Raw genomic sequence first — 15249 nt, forward strand, 5'->3', positions numbered from 1 at the left:
TGACTTCAGGCTCTACTACAAAGCCACAGTCATCAAGACAGTATGGTATTGGCACAAAGATAGAAATATAGATCAATGGAACAAAATAGAAAGCCCAGAGATAAACCCACGCACATATGGACACCTTATCTTCGACAAAGGAGGCAAGAATATACAATGGAGAAAAGACAATCTCTTTAACAAGTGGTGCTGGGAAAACTGGTCAACCACTTGTAAAAGAATGAAACTAGAACACTTCCTAACACCATACACAAAAATAAACTCAAAATGGATTAAAGATCTAAACGTAAGACCAGAAACAATAAAATTCCTAGAGGAAAACATAGGCAAAACACTCTCCGACATAAATCACAGCAGGATCCTCCATGACCCACCTCCCAGAATATTGGAAATAAAAGCAAAAATAAACAAATGGGACCTAATTAAAATTAAAAGCTTTTGCACAACAAAGGAAACTATAAACAAGGTGAGAAGACAGCCTTCAGAATGGGAGAAAATAATAGCAAATGAAGCAACAGACAAACAATTAATCTCAAAAATATACAAGCAACTTCTGCAGCTGAATTCCAGAAAAATAAATGACCCAATCAAAAAATGGGCCAAAGAACTAAACAGACATTTCTCCAAAGAAGACATACAGATGGCTAACAAACACATGAAAAGATGCTCAACATCACTCATTATTAGAGAAATGCAAATCAAAACCACAATGAGGTATCATTTCACACCAGTCAGAATGGCTGCTATCCAAAAGTCTACAAGCAATAAATGCTGGAGAGGGTGTGGAGAAAAGGGAACCCTCTTACACTGTTGGTGGGAATGCAAACTAGTACAGCCACTATGGAGAACAGTGTGGAGATTCCTTAAAAAACTGGGAATAGAACTGCCATATGACCCAGCAATCCCACTGCTGGGCATATACACCGAGGAAACCAGAATTGAAAGAGACGCGTGTACCCCAATGTTCATCGCAGCACTGTTTACAATAGCCAGGACATGGAAGCAACCTAGATGTCCATCAGCAGACGAATGGATAAGGAAGCTGTGGTACATATACACAATGGAATATTACTCAGCCGTTAAAAAAAATACATTTGAATCGGTTCTACTGAGATGGATGAAACTGGAGCCCATTATACGGAGTGAAGTAAGCCAGAAAGAAAAACAACAATACAGTATACTAATGCATATATATGGAATTTGAAAGATGGTAACGATAACTCTACATGCGAGACAGAATAAGAGACACAGATGCATGGAACAATTTTATGGACTCTGAGGGAGAAGGTGAGGGTGGGACGTTCTGGGAGAATGGCATTGAGACATGTGTATTGTCATATGTGAAACAGAGCACCATTCCATGTTCGATGCATGTGACAAGGGCTCAGGGCCGGGGCAATGGGATGATCCAGAAGGATGGGATGGGGAGGGAGGTGGGTGGGGGGTCCGGGAAGGGGAACACATGTAAACCCATGGCTGATTCATGTCAATGTATGGCAAAAACTATTACAATATTGTAAAGTAATTAGCCCCCAACTATAATAAATAAATTTATAAAAAAAAAAAAAAATAAAAAAAATAAAACTGCCTTGTCAAAAGAAAAAAAAAAAAAAAATAAAAGCTAATTTCATGGAGAAAAAAAAAAAAAAAGACTGACTTTAAATAGATCAATAGTGAGTTAATTACTTGAGTTGATTATTTCCCCATTTCTCATTACTCTCAAGCATTATAAAAGGTTGTTCTTAAGGATTTATTGCTTTGGACTGTGTTTTTACTTAAAATGTGAAACTATTTCAGGATGAAGATGGATTTCGAGAACTAAGTGAGAATGGAAATGCTAAAGATGAGAATATGCAACAGAAACTTTCTTCAAAAGTAGTAAGTGACTTTTAAAAATGATAAGTGAAATGTATGAATGTCTTTTGAGCCATGACTGTGTTGGAAAGAAATACTACAGGGAAGTATAAAGACTTGGGCAGATGGTATTGAAGAAACACCGTATTTAGTACTGATTTAGTATTTTCGGCATAGCCAGAACAGACACTGTCCTTTGAAATCCATAGTTGCATTTCAGAGAAGTAAATACCATTTATTAAATGACATCATGCAACATACTGTCCATGCTAGAATTTCCCCAGTTGTTGCAAAACTTTACTTTGGAGTTCTTTTGTTTTTAGTACGGAATCCAGACGGTTATAACTTACTGCAGTATGCTGTTTTGTCACTATCATTTTCCAGTCTCCCAGTCTAGAATGGTCCTACCACCTAACTCTGTTCTTTATGACATTGAATCTTTTGAACAGTCTAGCCCAGTTATACTGTAGAACATCTCACATTCTAGATTGTCTTTCCTTATAATTAGACTTTTATCAAATCACTAAAAAATGTTTTTCTCTGGTTATCATAGTTGGATGATTTACCAGAAAACTCACCAATCAATATAGTTCAGACTCCAATTCCCATTACAACCTCAGTTCCTAAACGTGCAAAAAGTCAAAAGAAGAAAGCTTTAGCAGCAGCCCTTGCCACCGCTCAAGAATATTCAGAAATAAGTATGGAGCAAAAAAAACTACAGGTGTGTATTCATTTTTATGAATAAATATGGTAGTTTATTTGGTAGGTTTGGGGGAGAGGGTGGACAGAAGAGTGACAAATATAATTATCTTGAATTGCCACTTTTTTTTTTTACCGTATCGCATGGCTTACAGGATCTTAGTTCCCTGACCAGGAATTGAACCCACACCCTCCACAGTGAAGGCGTGGAATCCAGACCACTGGACTGCCAGGGAATTCCCTTAAATTGTCATATTTTCATACTGTAACAAAAATGTTTTCATATTTATCTTGCAGGAAGCTTTATCAAAGGCAGCTGGAAAAAAGAATAAAACACCTGTGCAGCTAGATTTGGGGGATATGTTAGCAGCTCTGGAAAAGCAACAGCAAGCCATGAAAGCACGGCAAATTACTAATACCAGACCTCTGTCATATACAGGTAGTATCATTCCTCTGAGCAATACGTTATTTGACTTTGTTAATATATTTTGGATATTGTTAATCTAAATTATATATACCTAAAAAAAGTCCAGAGTCTAATTACTCAGCATCTTCTCTCCTGTTACAGTAACTATTACCTACCTTTCATTCACCCTAACCCCCAGTCTATCTTTAAAGGAGTGATCTTCTTCAGATATAAGTTCAAAACTCACCAGTAACTCCTCATCTCACTTGGAGTGAAGCCCGAGTTCTAAGTCATATCTCAGCTGACCCTGTTACCTTTTGGCCCTCCTCACCATTCTCCCTTGGCACACACTGCTTTAGTCACTTAGCCCCTTGCTGTTCCACAGACACTTCTGATGCACTCCTAGCTCAGTTCTTTAGGTTTGCTCTTTTCCTTTACCTGGAACGCTCTTCCCTCAGGCATCAGTATAGTGTGTTCCTTCAGGCCCTCTGGATCTCAGTTCCGATTTGTCAGTTGGTACGTATCATTAACCAGCTATGAAGGTAGCAGTAAGCACCACAAGTAATTGGGCTCTATAACTGTTAAATTATCCAATTTAAAACCAAATGGGAAACCTAGGAGTTCTGATCAAATTTTGTGTGTATGTGAGAGAAAAAGAGTGGGAAGGAGGGAGAAAATGATCTTGCTTTCTCCTGAAACAGTGTATTAACAAGCCTCATCAGAGTTAGGCTCAGCAGCTTTGAAGTGCTCCCTCATTGTTTTCATAGTCTTTGTTTTAGGGGATGAGGGATAAGATAAAGGGAAGGGAAGGGCACCGATAAAAAGCACTGATGTTGAGAGGCAGAATCGAATTTTCTGTTTCTTTTGTTCCTAGGCAAAGGATCTACTGTTTTTAAACAAAGCGATAAGTAACAGTTTATAGCTTTAACTGTGTGTGCAAAATGTTTAAACCTATAGTTAATTACCCACCCAGTATGAACCTTAGCTTAGAGTAACTGTTAGTAAAAATAATATTGAGTACATCCCAGGCTCTAGAGTTACATACTTTTGAGATGAGGAGAGTGGTGGTAACATCTTACTAAGAGTAAAGGAGTCTGGGAAACGGAACTGAGAGTTAGCAGTGTTCAGGGTCAGTGTGGTCTAGGGGTTGCATGAAGGGGCTTTGGATTTGAACTATCTCCTGGATCCTGTTCTTCCATGTATTTCCTTGGTGAGTTATTTAATCTTCCTGTGCTTCAATTTCCTCATGTTAAAATAGAGATAATACAGTACTTGCTTCAGGATTGTTTTGAGGGAATAAGTGGGATGATACATGTAAAGTGCTCGGTAACGTGTAACTAATTATTTAGGGGAAAAGACTATTAGTCTGTGATACTTCAAGTGGCTTATTATATTACAACTTTGATTCATTTAACACATGTTAATATATACAAATGTAATTATCCACATGCAAAGCATGGTGTCAGGAACTGTGGAATTACAGATATGATTAAGATATGTCTGTGGTCAAGAAGATTATAGTGTCAGAAAGACATGAACACATAGCTTATAAAAAGCAGTGCTTCAGGAAAGGTGCCAGCAAAGTTTAATGAACTTATAGAAGAAAGAGTGATTTATGTCAACAGGGCCATATGGGGAGGATGTTACAAATGACTTTATGTGTTTTGAACTGGACTTTGAAGGGAGAGTAAAGTTCTTGACAGATAGAAATGTGATTAACCTCTAACCTGTCACTATGTTTAAATTGGTAAGGGTTGATTACAAAGAAATCAGCTTTCTTGGGCACCAAAAGAAGGATGGGACTATGGCAGAGATGTAAAAGGATTTTAAGAAAGTTAATAGGATTTTTAAATTGATGGAATGTGGAAACAAGTCAAAGATGACTCCAGACTCTCTGACTTAGAGCATTGTGTTGGTGGTAAGGGATATGATGATTCCAAATAGACTAAGGATCATGGAAGAAGAATTTTCTTGGGAAGAACAGACTCTGGCCCTGTTGTATTTGAAATGTTAGATAGGGAAATCTTGGTGGTTCCTATTTAACATAGTTAGGTATATGCAGTTCAGGTTAGAAGTTAATAAATTTCAAATAGGGATGATTGTTGTAATTGGAAATATATAAGATTGTCAGGGGAGAGAGAAATTAGGATAAAAGGTGTAGAACGCTCAGACTTAAAGCACAGAAGGAAAAAGAACTAGAAAAACAGGTTTGAGAAAAAGTAAGAAAAATAGAATGGAATGTAACAGAAGATGAGGATAGAATTTTCAGAAAGAAGAAGGATGTGGTCTTTGGTAACAAATGCTAAAAAAAAAACTAGAGTAGAGCAAAGACTCAGAATTAGATTTGGCGATTGTAAAATTATATGTGATCTTGGCAATAGCAGTTTCAAGAAAGTGTGTAAGGCAGGGGCCAGATTATAATGATTTGAAAAGTAGTGGGAAAGCCAACTATTTGGAAGTAATGGGAAAAATGATTTGAACAGTAATGGGAAAGCCGTCTATTGAAATTTCATTAGAAATTTTGAAAGTGTGTGGAGTTAGCCATAAGAGTAAAACTAATGTTCTTGTTTGCTTTTAGTGGTCACTGCAGCTTCTTTTCACACTAAAGACTCTACTAACAGAAAACCTTTAACCAAAAGTCAGCCCTGTTTGACATCCTTTAATTCTTTGGACATTAATTCCTCTAAAGCAAAAAAAGGAAAAGAAAAGGAAATTGCAAAACTAAAACGGCCCACAGCACTTAAAAAGGTAAATCAAAACCTGGGGATGTTTACTTGACAGGATAAATAAGGGTTTAAATCTGTTTTGCAAATGTAGTTGTGGCATTTTAGCCAACAAATTATTGTGGAAAGTTTGTTAAGCACGCATCTTCATGATGACTAGTTAGTTAATTTGAGGTTAGGGTCTCAGCATCATGACTATTTTTCTGTGTTGACCAAGGCCCTGGAGAATGAGTTCTGTCTGTAAGGTTAAAACAAAAGAAATTAAACATTTAGGTATCCAAAAACTTTGGACCCTAGGAATCAGAAGCCTGAGGTTCTAGTACCAACTTAGTACTTAGTGTTTTGTTTTAGCAAACCTTTCTTACCTTCTTCGTCTTTAAGTTGGGGATAATATGTGCTCTGTTTAACTCAGTTTTGTTATTAGGAGGAGTTCAGTTCAGTTCAGTCGTGTCCGACTCTTTGCGACCCCATGAATCACAGCACGCCAGGCCTCCCTGTCCATCACCAACTCCTGGAGTTTACCCAAACTCATGTCCATCGAGTCGGTGATGCCATCCAGCCATCTCATCCTCTGTCGTCCCCTTCTCCTGCCCCCAATCCTTCCCAGCATCAGGGTCTTTTCCAATGAGTCAACTCTTCGCATGAGGTGGCCAAAGTATTGGAGTTTCAGCTTCAACATCAGTCCTTCCAATGAACAACCAGGACTGATCTCGTTTAGGATGGGCTGGTTGGATCTCCTTGTAGTCCAAGGGACTCTCAAGAGTCTTCTCCAATACCACAGGAGAAGTAGGATGAGATAATACACAACCAAATAAATCTAATGTAACTCTGTGGTCTGGTTTCCAAACTTTTTATTTTACCCATTTTGGGGGAAGCCCTAGTTTGTCAACTCGGATTTAAAGAATGAAGCAGATCTGGTTTAATAGCTGTAGTATTATATTGCCTCCCTTTATTTTGGATATAGTACTTCCTTCAGCTTCACTATCTAAAATTACATTTACCTTTTTGCCAGTTCCATGTAGCCAGACAAAATCCTCATGTCCATTTTTTTAAGTGTATAATAATGAACATTTTAATCATTCAGTACATACTTAAAGAATAATTTAAGACTGGTAATGACTTTTAGGTTATTTTGAAAGAAAGAGAGGAAAAGAAGGGCCGTTTAACTGTGGACCACAATCTTTTGGGATCTGAGGAACCAGTAGAAATGCACTTAGATTTTATTGATGATTTGCCGCAAGAAATTGTTTCCCAGGAAGGTAAGCTCACTCCTTTTCCCTTTCTTCTCATAAAATGGTCCAGAGTTTTTAACTGATAGGTAACAGCACATCACTAGTTACTCTCCTAAATATGTTCCATGTTTTATCTAAGTTTTGTTTATGTTTGAGAGTTTATTTGGAAGATGCTTCTGTAAGGAGATATTTAAAGGAGAGGCAGGTGTTAATAGTAGGTCTGTGGCAGTTTTGAAGCGTAAATCCTGAATTTATTGTGTACTCTCATAATTATGATCTCACTAATGTCTCCTCTGTAACTGTCACAGTTCCTTTTATTTTGTCTTCTTTTATATCCAGAACACAGTTGGCTATCTTTTCTTTGTACGACTACAGTTGACCCTTGAACAATGCAAGTTTGAACCGCACAGGTCCACTTGTACACAGATATTTTTCAATTAATTTTGTGGAATTAACACATACACCACAATGAGTAGAGAATTGTAAAGCTTGTTGCAGTGCAGAGTCCAGTTGGTTGATAGGATTCAGTCCCATACAGTGGGTAGCCAGCACATGATTCCAAATGGCACCTCAGGAAAACTGCAGATACCTTCAAAAATTTATACTACTGTGAAAGAAAGATTTTGAGAGAGACGTGACTAGGTCCCTTTCTCTACTGCTATTTATTCTTCAAATTTCAGCAAAATATTTAAATCTGATTTACACATAGATGTAGTAGCAATGTTCCATTGGGTTTAGAAAAATAAATTTACTTCTAAGAGTTGTTCCAATATATTTGGTTAGGGTTCCCCTTTACTCTCAATTAAACATCTTTCCCTTTGTATTTAGGTGTTATCTATTTATCCATTCATTCAACAAGTGTTTTTTGAATACTTATTGTGCATATTTTAATAACTAGAGTTGGGGTGGGAAGCTCAGGAAATGTAATAAAGCTATGTAGTGGGCCATCCCTGTTACAATAAATTTACAATCTAGCAGAGAGATAAGGTATATATGTAATTTTGCAAATTAATGGACTGGACAAATACTAAGTCATTTCCTGAGTTCATCTGTTTGAGAAGGAAGCAGTAACTAAAGGAAGCAATTGAGTCAAAAGATGACGAACGTGGCTACCTGAGCACAGGAGCAAAGACCAGATGAAAGAGAAACTTGGGTGGTGCTTGGAGAGTCAGGAGTGGTGTGGAGAGAATGAGAGGTAGAATCATCATTGCTAGAAGCAATGGGAATTTTAAGGCAGTTTTTAAAAATTATTTCTAAGAAAGAGGTGGAAAAATAGAAATATAAGAGACAGGTAATATGATCCAGAAAGAGGTGCAGAAGCAAATACGTCTTTTTGTTTTTCAATTTAGATCCTCTAAAGGTACGTGTTTTAGGTTACTTTGCCTTCTCTCATCTTTTCTGTGAAGACTTACAGGCTGTGCTTGATTTTTTTCAGAGTGTATTTTAAGACCTAATAGGAAGATTTGATATTTGTAGTGTATGAGAAATGTTTGTGATAGGAACAGTGCCCAACTTGGTAGCTTCTGGAGAATTTGAAAGTGACACAAAAGATACTGCCATTCTAAGTTGTTTTGATTGGTGTAGGGCTTTTCAGAATTTGCAATTTCTAAATTCTTTCTCCTCACCCCACTTCTCCACAGATACTGGACTGAGCATGCCCAGTGATACATCCCTGTCTCCAGCAAGTCAGAACTCTCCATACTGTATGACACCTGTGTCCCAAGGCTCTCCAGCTAGTTCTGGGATAGGCAGTCCAATGGCATCTTCAACAATAACCAAAATCCACAGCAAAAGATTTAGAGAGTAAGTTTTAGTCTCTATTGAGGTTGAATGGTTTAAATATCTTAATTGTAGTTCTGAATTTAATATTGTTATTATTTTTTGGTGGGTTGAGCCAACAATACCAGAGATCTGTAAGTTCTTCCAAATTTAGTTTAACAGCTGGTTTTATTATATGTAAAACATTTTATCTGTGTTCATGTAAAAGTGATTTGACAATAAATACATTCTTTTTATAGCAACTAGCCTGGATAATCCCAGGTACGGCGGAGCCTGGTGGGCTGCCGTCTATGGGGTCGCACAGAGTCGGACACAACTGAAGCGACTTAGCAGCAGCAGTGTTCATCCCTAGGAAATTTGGCCTCTTAGAGCTTATCTATAAAATGCCACACTATGACATTTTCCCTCTTCAGTGCTTTTGCTTTTCTGTTTATAATGTCCCTATCAAAAAAACTCTCTAATCAATGACGAGTTTCTAAGACCCTACTATATGAAGTGAACCTATTACCTAAAGCCGTTTGTTTTTAAGTGTATATTTCCAAGTTTTAAAATGCCCATCTATGAGTAATCTTGAACTGATGGTCATTGCTCTGAAGGATTTTGGAATATGAACATTTGTGTGGATGAATTAATTTTACCTTTATTCTTTCTTGCTTATGAAAGAATCCCAGGGTAAGAGTAAAATGTGTGTGAATCCAAACCACATTGGTTTGTTCTGTTCCTTTTTTTTGTATTACTGTTTTGAGCAAATACTTACCACCTAGATTTGAAAAGTTAATTAGTTAAATGTCAAATAACAGATGTAGGGCAAGTAAATACTTGGAGAATAAAATTTTGCTCATATATGAAATAAACAGCTTGGAAGAAAAGCAGAATAAAGAAATTTGCATTTTTGGCATTTTATTCTTTAATTGCATTCCTTAATTTTGTATACTTTATTAATCTTGTGTACAGTCTGTCCGGTTATATTATCTGTTCTGAAGTAATGTCATACTCATATGTATTTAAACATTTTTCACATAAACATTAGAAAAACCTCCAACATATTTTTTTCGCTAGAGAAAGGCAAGCCTGGATTTTCCCACCATATAATGTTGTTTACAAGTGGCAATTTGCTGGCCTGGCATTCTTAGATTAGAAATTACCCCAGTTCTCCTTGTTAAATACCTGCTTATGATAGAGATTATGGAGAGAACTAGCAACGTAGAATATATAAGTAGTTTCCTTTCATGGGGTCACAAAGAGTCGAACACGGCTGAGCGACTGATCTGAACTGAACTTGACTTTAACTTGAATGACTTCCTTACCCTTGAAATTAAGTACTGTAGTGGCTTCACACTTCACTTCCTGTTTTCTGGGCTGTGGCCATATGTTATCTCACAAAGAGCCCATTCAGTTGCTTTGCCCAATATAAGGGCATGTGACTTTTACCTCAATATCTCTTTGGTTATAACTTCAATTTAGTTACTGAATTCATCTTCTCTAGATTTTCAGAGTTATAGGGACCATTGAAGCTGTCATCCCTATTTTTATGGTTCAGGAAGCCAGTGCCTGGAGACTGTGATATATCCAAGCCTGGATGATGAACTGTTGGTATTAGGCATTTGGTTAGCTTTTATGAAATCAATCTGTTTCCTATTAGAGGCCTCCTTAGTATTCATTGGAATAAAATAACTTTATGCATTATCTCCTTACCAAAAAATGCCTGTTTTTATCTAATAGAAGGCTAACATTTGATTCATACCCTTAGGAATTTAATAATTAGGTGTTTAGATAGTACTTCTCCGAGGTCTGTCCTTTACGTAAAAACAGATCTGTTCTAATTCAGAAGAACTCTTGTTATTTTTCTCATTGATTGAAGTATTTAGGAGATTTTAAAGACTTGGTTTTTTTAAATGAAAACCTGTTACTGGATGTATTTTTTTTTCTAAATAATTTTATAATTAACCTATTTTTGGTTTCCTTTACAGGTATTGTAATCAGGTTCTTTGTAAAGAGATTGATGAATGTGTGACTCTTCTTCTTCAAGAGCTTGTCAGCTTCCAGGAACGCATCTATCAAAAGGATCCTGTGAGAGCAAAAGCAAGGAGACGGCTGGTTATGGGTCTTAGAGAAGTTACGAAACATATGAAGTTAAACAAGATCAAGTGTGTTATAATTTCTCCAAATTGTGAAAAGATCCAATCCAAAGGTATGAGCATTTTACTTTTGAAGTGTCTTGATATTTATGTAGTATAATTGTGGATACGCAGTGACTTTTAAAAGTGGAAACCATTTGTCTTCTTTAGAGTTTAGGTATAAAACATAATATTGAACATGAGGAAAGAAAATGAAATATTTCACTTATTTCATTTTAATAAAATTGAGATCAAATTGTAAAGAAAATCCCCATTTATGAACCCTGGTGAAGGATTTAGGTTGAGCCAACCAAGTGTCCCCTTTGTTGTAAAAGTTTTTTCAGTAGAATTTATTTGCAGAGGTAAAGAAATGCACTCTTACAAGTTTACTACTTTAAAAATTTTTACATTACCCTTAATAGCTCTTTTCTCTTAAAAAGAATTAGGAAAAGATAAAAGTTCTGCTTCTGTTTATGGTGGAGATTTGTCTCAGAAATCAGCAGTAACAGAGGCCTTTGGGTGAGCCAGCACACAAGTACTTTATACCATGTCATGCACCCTTTTTTGTCCTTTTTTCGTGGAGGAGCCACTTCAGATGATTGGAGTAGACAGATGCATCAATAGCAGTAACAGTCAAATTCTGCACAGGAGAGACATACTAGTAAAAACAGTCTTTTATAATTAGTCTTCCTGCGTGTGATGGGCTGCTTACATGAGCTGAGAGATTGGATAAAAGTCATTAGCTACTATTAACAGTTTTCATTAATTTAAAAAATGAAAAGTATTTATTATGTTGAAATTTGATTCCTATTGTGCTAATCCCTGTGGAGAAACAAAAATACTGGCATTACAGAAATATGGTATTTAACTGGGGAGAAAGAAAATATGTATCTATATCCATAGATAGGAAAATGTGTGGAACAGCCTAAGTGACCCCAAGCATTCATAGAATACTTTGCTGCTGTGTCTTTTGCTTTAGCTCTACGGTGCTGAAATAGCTTCATTTAGGAAATAACTAAAATAAAACCTCTATGTCTCAGGTGGCCTGGATGAGGCTCTCTATAATGTTATAGCCATGGCACGGGAACAAGAAATTCCATTTGTGTTTGCCCTTGGAAGAAAAGCTCTAGGTCGCTGTGTGAACAAGCTGGTTCCTGTTAGTGTAGTGGGAATCTTCAACTACTTTGGCGCTGAGGTAAGACTTCGAAGACACAGTCCCTTAGTGCCCTCTGCCACCACCCCCATAGTACATTTTCTTTGGATACATGCCAGTGTTGTGTTTGAGAATTTGCAGAAGTGATATGGTCACTCTCCAAGAATGAGTGGAAAATTCTTGAGTATTACATTTCCTTTTTTAGTGTTGAAAACATTTATGTAAGTTAATCCTATAGCATTTTGAAAAGATTTTAGCTCATATTTCTGCCTCAGTGGGTTTTTTTTTTCCTTTTTCTGGGTTCAGATATGTAGTACTTGATAATATGTATAATTGCTGGGTAAAGATGGCCAGTATTGTGTAATGTAAAATAATTTTCTTCAGTTTATATGTTGGGTATACTCTGTGCTATTAGGAGTCAAGCGAGAAAAGAACCCTTTATTTGGAGAGGATTTTCCTTTAGAAAACCAAATTCCTAAACCTGTTGAGAGAACAGTTCTTCACCTATGGTAGTTGTCTTCCTCTCATAGTCTGCTAACACAAACTTTGCCCATAGGAGCTGCTAAATGATAAAGTAAGTGTTATTTATTTAGACTAATGCTTATTAACTGATAACATAAGATTGGTATTTTTTTTGTTTTAATACGTGGGGTTCTTTTTAGTGTATCATTTGACTTTATTGTGATTTTTTGCATTGATGTGTTTTCAATTATATTTGTTTTAAATTGTATACATTCTGGCTCATAAAATAAGACTTGTGTATGAAGTTGAATCTAAAGTATTTTGTGACACCGCTGATGAACAGTTTTCCCTCTTCTCAGCCATACTATTTGTGTATATTTAAGCATCTCTTTCCTATCCAGTCCCTATATTTGTATAGTCCCATCCCCCTATTTATTCAGTTTCTCTCCCACTTCCCATTAAATTTTCTCTGTACCCACCTACTCTCTACAGTCATGTGATTAATATTTGTGCTTGCCATAGGAGCCTATGCTTTTCTCAGTTATAGATATCACACTGCCTTGCTGTAGTTCATGTGTTTCTTCATGTAACTGAATTCCTTGAGGGCAGGCCCCTTGTCTTTGTGTCTGACAACCTTTTACATTACTCGGGAATGAACAGGTGATAAATGTTTAATACATTGTGTGGTAGATGTATATCTGCCTGCTATGTTAAACTATATCTGAGGATTGGGATGGTAAATAGCTCTGTGGTAAAGACACATAGGCTTCCCAGGTGGCTCAGTGGTAAAGAATCAGTCTGCAATGCTGGAGGTGCAGGTTCAATCCCTGGGTCGCGAGGATTCCCTGGAGAAGGAAATGGCAACCCACTCCAGTATTCTTGCCTGGGAAATCCCACGGACAGAGAAGCCTAGCAGGCTACAGTCCATAAGGTCGCAAAAGAGTCAGACACAACCTAGTGACTAAATAACAACAGATGACATAATAAAAATGTAGTCCTTTTTTGTTCACTGTTCAAGTTTGAGGAATAGGATTGAGATCAGGAAAAGTAGACATGTTTGTTTTTAACTGTATTGACTCCTTACTGAATTAGATGTATTAAGTTATTTGAATGCTTTTATATTATTAAATGTTTGCCAGTTTTATTTGTACATTGCTTTACTTGCCTTTTCCATTGTGAGGTAGGTGAGTTACTGTTTACCAAACACATTCAAAGAATGGAGGTCAAGGAAAACTGATACATTGTCAAGTGTGTCTACTTGCAGTAAATATGGTAGCCCATCTAAGTTAAATTTACCGTCTGGTAAGACTAACCTTTGAATTAAACTTTCGGTCTTTACACTGATACTAGAGACTTTTATTCCCTAACAGCTTCTCTCTTCAATTGTGTTTTCTTTTCTATCATTTTACTTCCAACAGTTTCTGCGTTTTATTGTATTATAAAACCAATGTAAATCTCAAAATTACATATCCATATGCCTGTTTTCTTTGTTGGCCTCACTTAAGTGCATGATTTGTTGAATATTGCAAAGAAATATTTATGACATGTTAACATGTTTTTAAAGAATCCATCCTCCTTCCTTTTTAAAATTAAGTAAATCCTGAATATACTTTTGATACTACTGTCACCCACCTCTCTTCAAAAATCAAAACAATTAGCAACAGTGTTTATTGTACCTGCTGCTATAAAGAATTTAAGCTGCAGCTGGGTAAAGCATGCTACTTATGTTTTTTCCTCTCAAGTTTAATTTATAGAGACATGCTTTTCCATAACATTATGGCACTTTTTTTTTTTTACCATACTTTCATGTTATGGTTTATACTTAAATGACAGTGCTTTATTTAGAAAAAAACAGTTGTGCTGTACTTTTCCCCCATTTTCTGAAAACATAATTTTATGTACATAATTAAACATATTCTTACAGGTAGCCAGATTGTATCTACCATCTGAAATTTTTTACTTAATGTGTGGGTATTTATTTCATTATGATACTAAATCAAGACATTAAAGAGGAGTAGAATGTTGTTAAATTGTGACATAAGAACCACTAAAAGGACTTTACTATAGCTCAGATGGTAAAGAATCTGCCTGCAATGCAGGAGACCCGAGTTCGATCGCTGAGTCAGGAAGATCCCCTGGAGAAAGAAATGGCAACCCACTCCAGTAAGCCTGGAGAATCCCATGGACAGAAGAGCCTGGTGGGCTACAGTCCATGGGGTCACAAAGAGTCAAGACATGACTAAGTGACTAACACATACACACACACGTACACACACACAAGAACCACTAAGTTGTTCTTTGATTATCTTTTTGTGACTGTGGAAACGTCAGTTTGCTTTAGATATTGTTAGACCTCCTAGTTACTGAAGTACAATTGTAATGCTATGTGAATTTTGCCATTTTACTAACATCTGTGCTCCATTACTTACCATTTCACTGGGATTGATAATTCTATTCATGTTCATTCTGTTTTGCTGATGGAGGAACATCTCGTTAACTCTACATTGTATTTCTAGGTTCTTTATTCAATTTTTATAATTTGCCTTTCATCGTTTTCAAGGCCCAGCTAGCCAGACACTAGCTAGCCAATCACTTGACTTCTATTTGGTCTTTTTTAAAGCAGTCTTTCAACAAACAAACATTATAGGGAGCTTTTAATTCCTATGGAGACTGCCATTTCCTTCTACATCCTTGGACATCACCCTGCATACACTCATTCTTTTATATTCAAACCCATGTAAGATTCTTCACTGCTCCCCAAACAAGCCTTGAACTTTATTAAATCTGTGCCTTTGTTTATGGTTTTGCATACTTGGCTAAAAAT

At 36.5% G+C, this 15249-nt stretch overlaps 1 protein-coding gene across 2 annotated transcripts in view; it reads left to right on the forward strand.

The window, feature by feature from the left end:
• Positions 1–15249, forward strand: part of SECISBP2L (SECIS binding protein 2 like) — a 58712-nt gene that overhangs the window by 29459 nt on the left and 14004 nt on the right. For both annotated transcript variants that reach the window (XM_081508458.1, XM_081508460.1), the window contains 8 exons: positions 1798–1878; positions 2408–2575; positions 2851–2992; positions 5538–5707; positions 6809–6941; positions 8555–8717; positions 10664–10884; positions 11851–12005. In XM_081508458.1, coding sequence (XP_081364584.1) covers positions 1798–1878; positions 2408–2575; positions 2851–2992; positions 5538–5707; positions 6809–6941; positions 8555–8717; positions 10664–10884; positions 11851–12005 — 1233 coding nt within the window. The remainder of the gene's footprint in view (positions 1–1797; positions 1879–2407; positions 2576–2850; positions 2993–5537; positions 5708–6808; positions 6942–8554; positions 8718–10663; positions 10885–11850; positions 12006–15249) is intronic.

The sequence above is a fragment of the Giraffa tippelskirchi genome, chromosome 7 (genome assembly GCF_054371585.1).
Source record: "Giraffa tippelskirchi isolate mGirTip1 chromosome 7, T2T-mGirTip1v1.2.pri, whole genome shotgun sequence".
In the NCBI taxonomy this organism is placed as follows: Eukaryota; Metazoa; Chordata; class Mammalia; order Artiodactyla; family Giraffidae; genus Giraffa; species Giraffa tippelskirchi.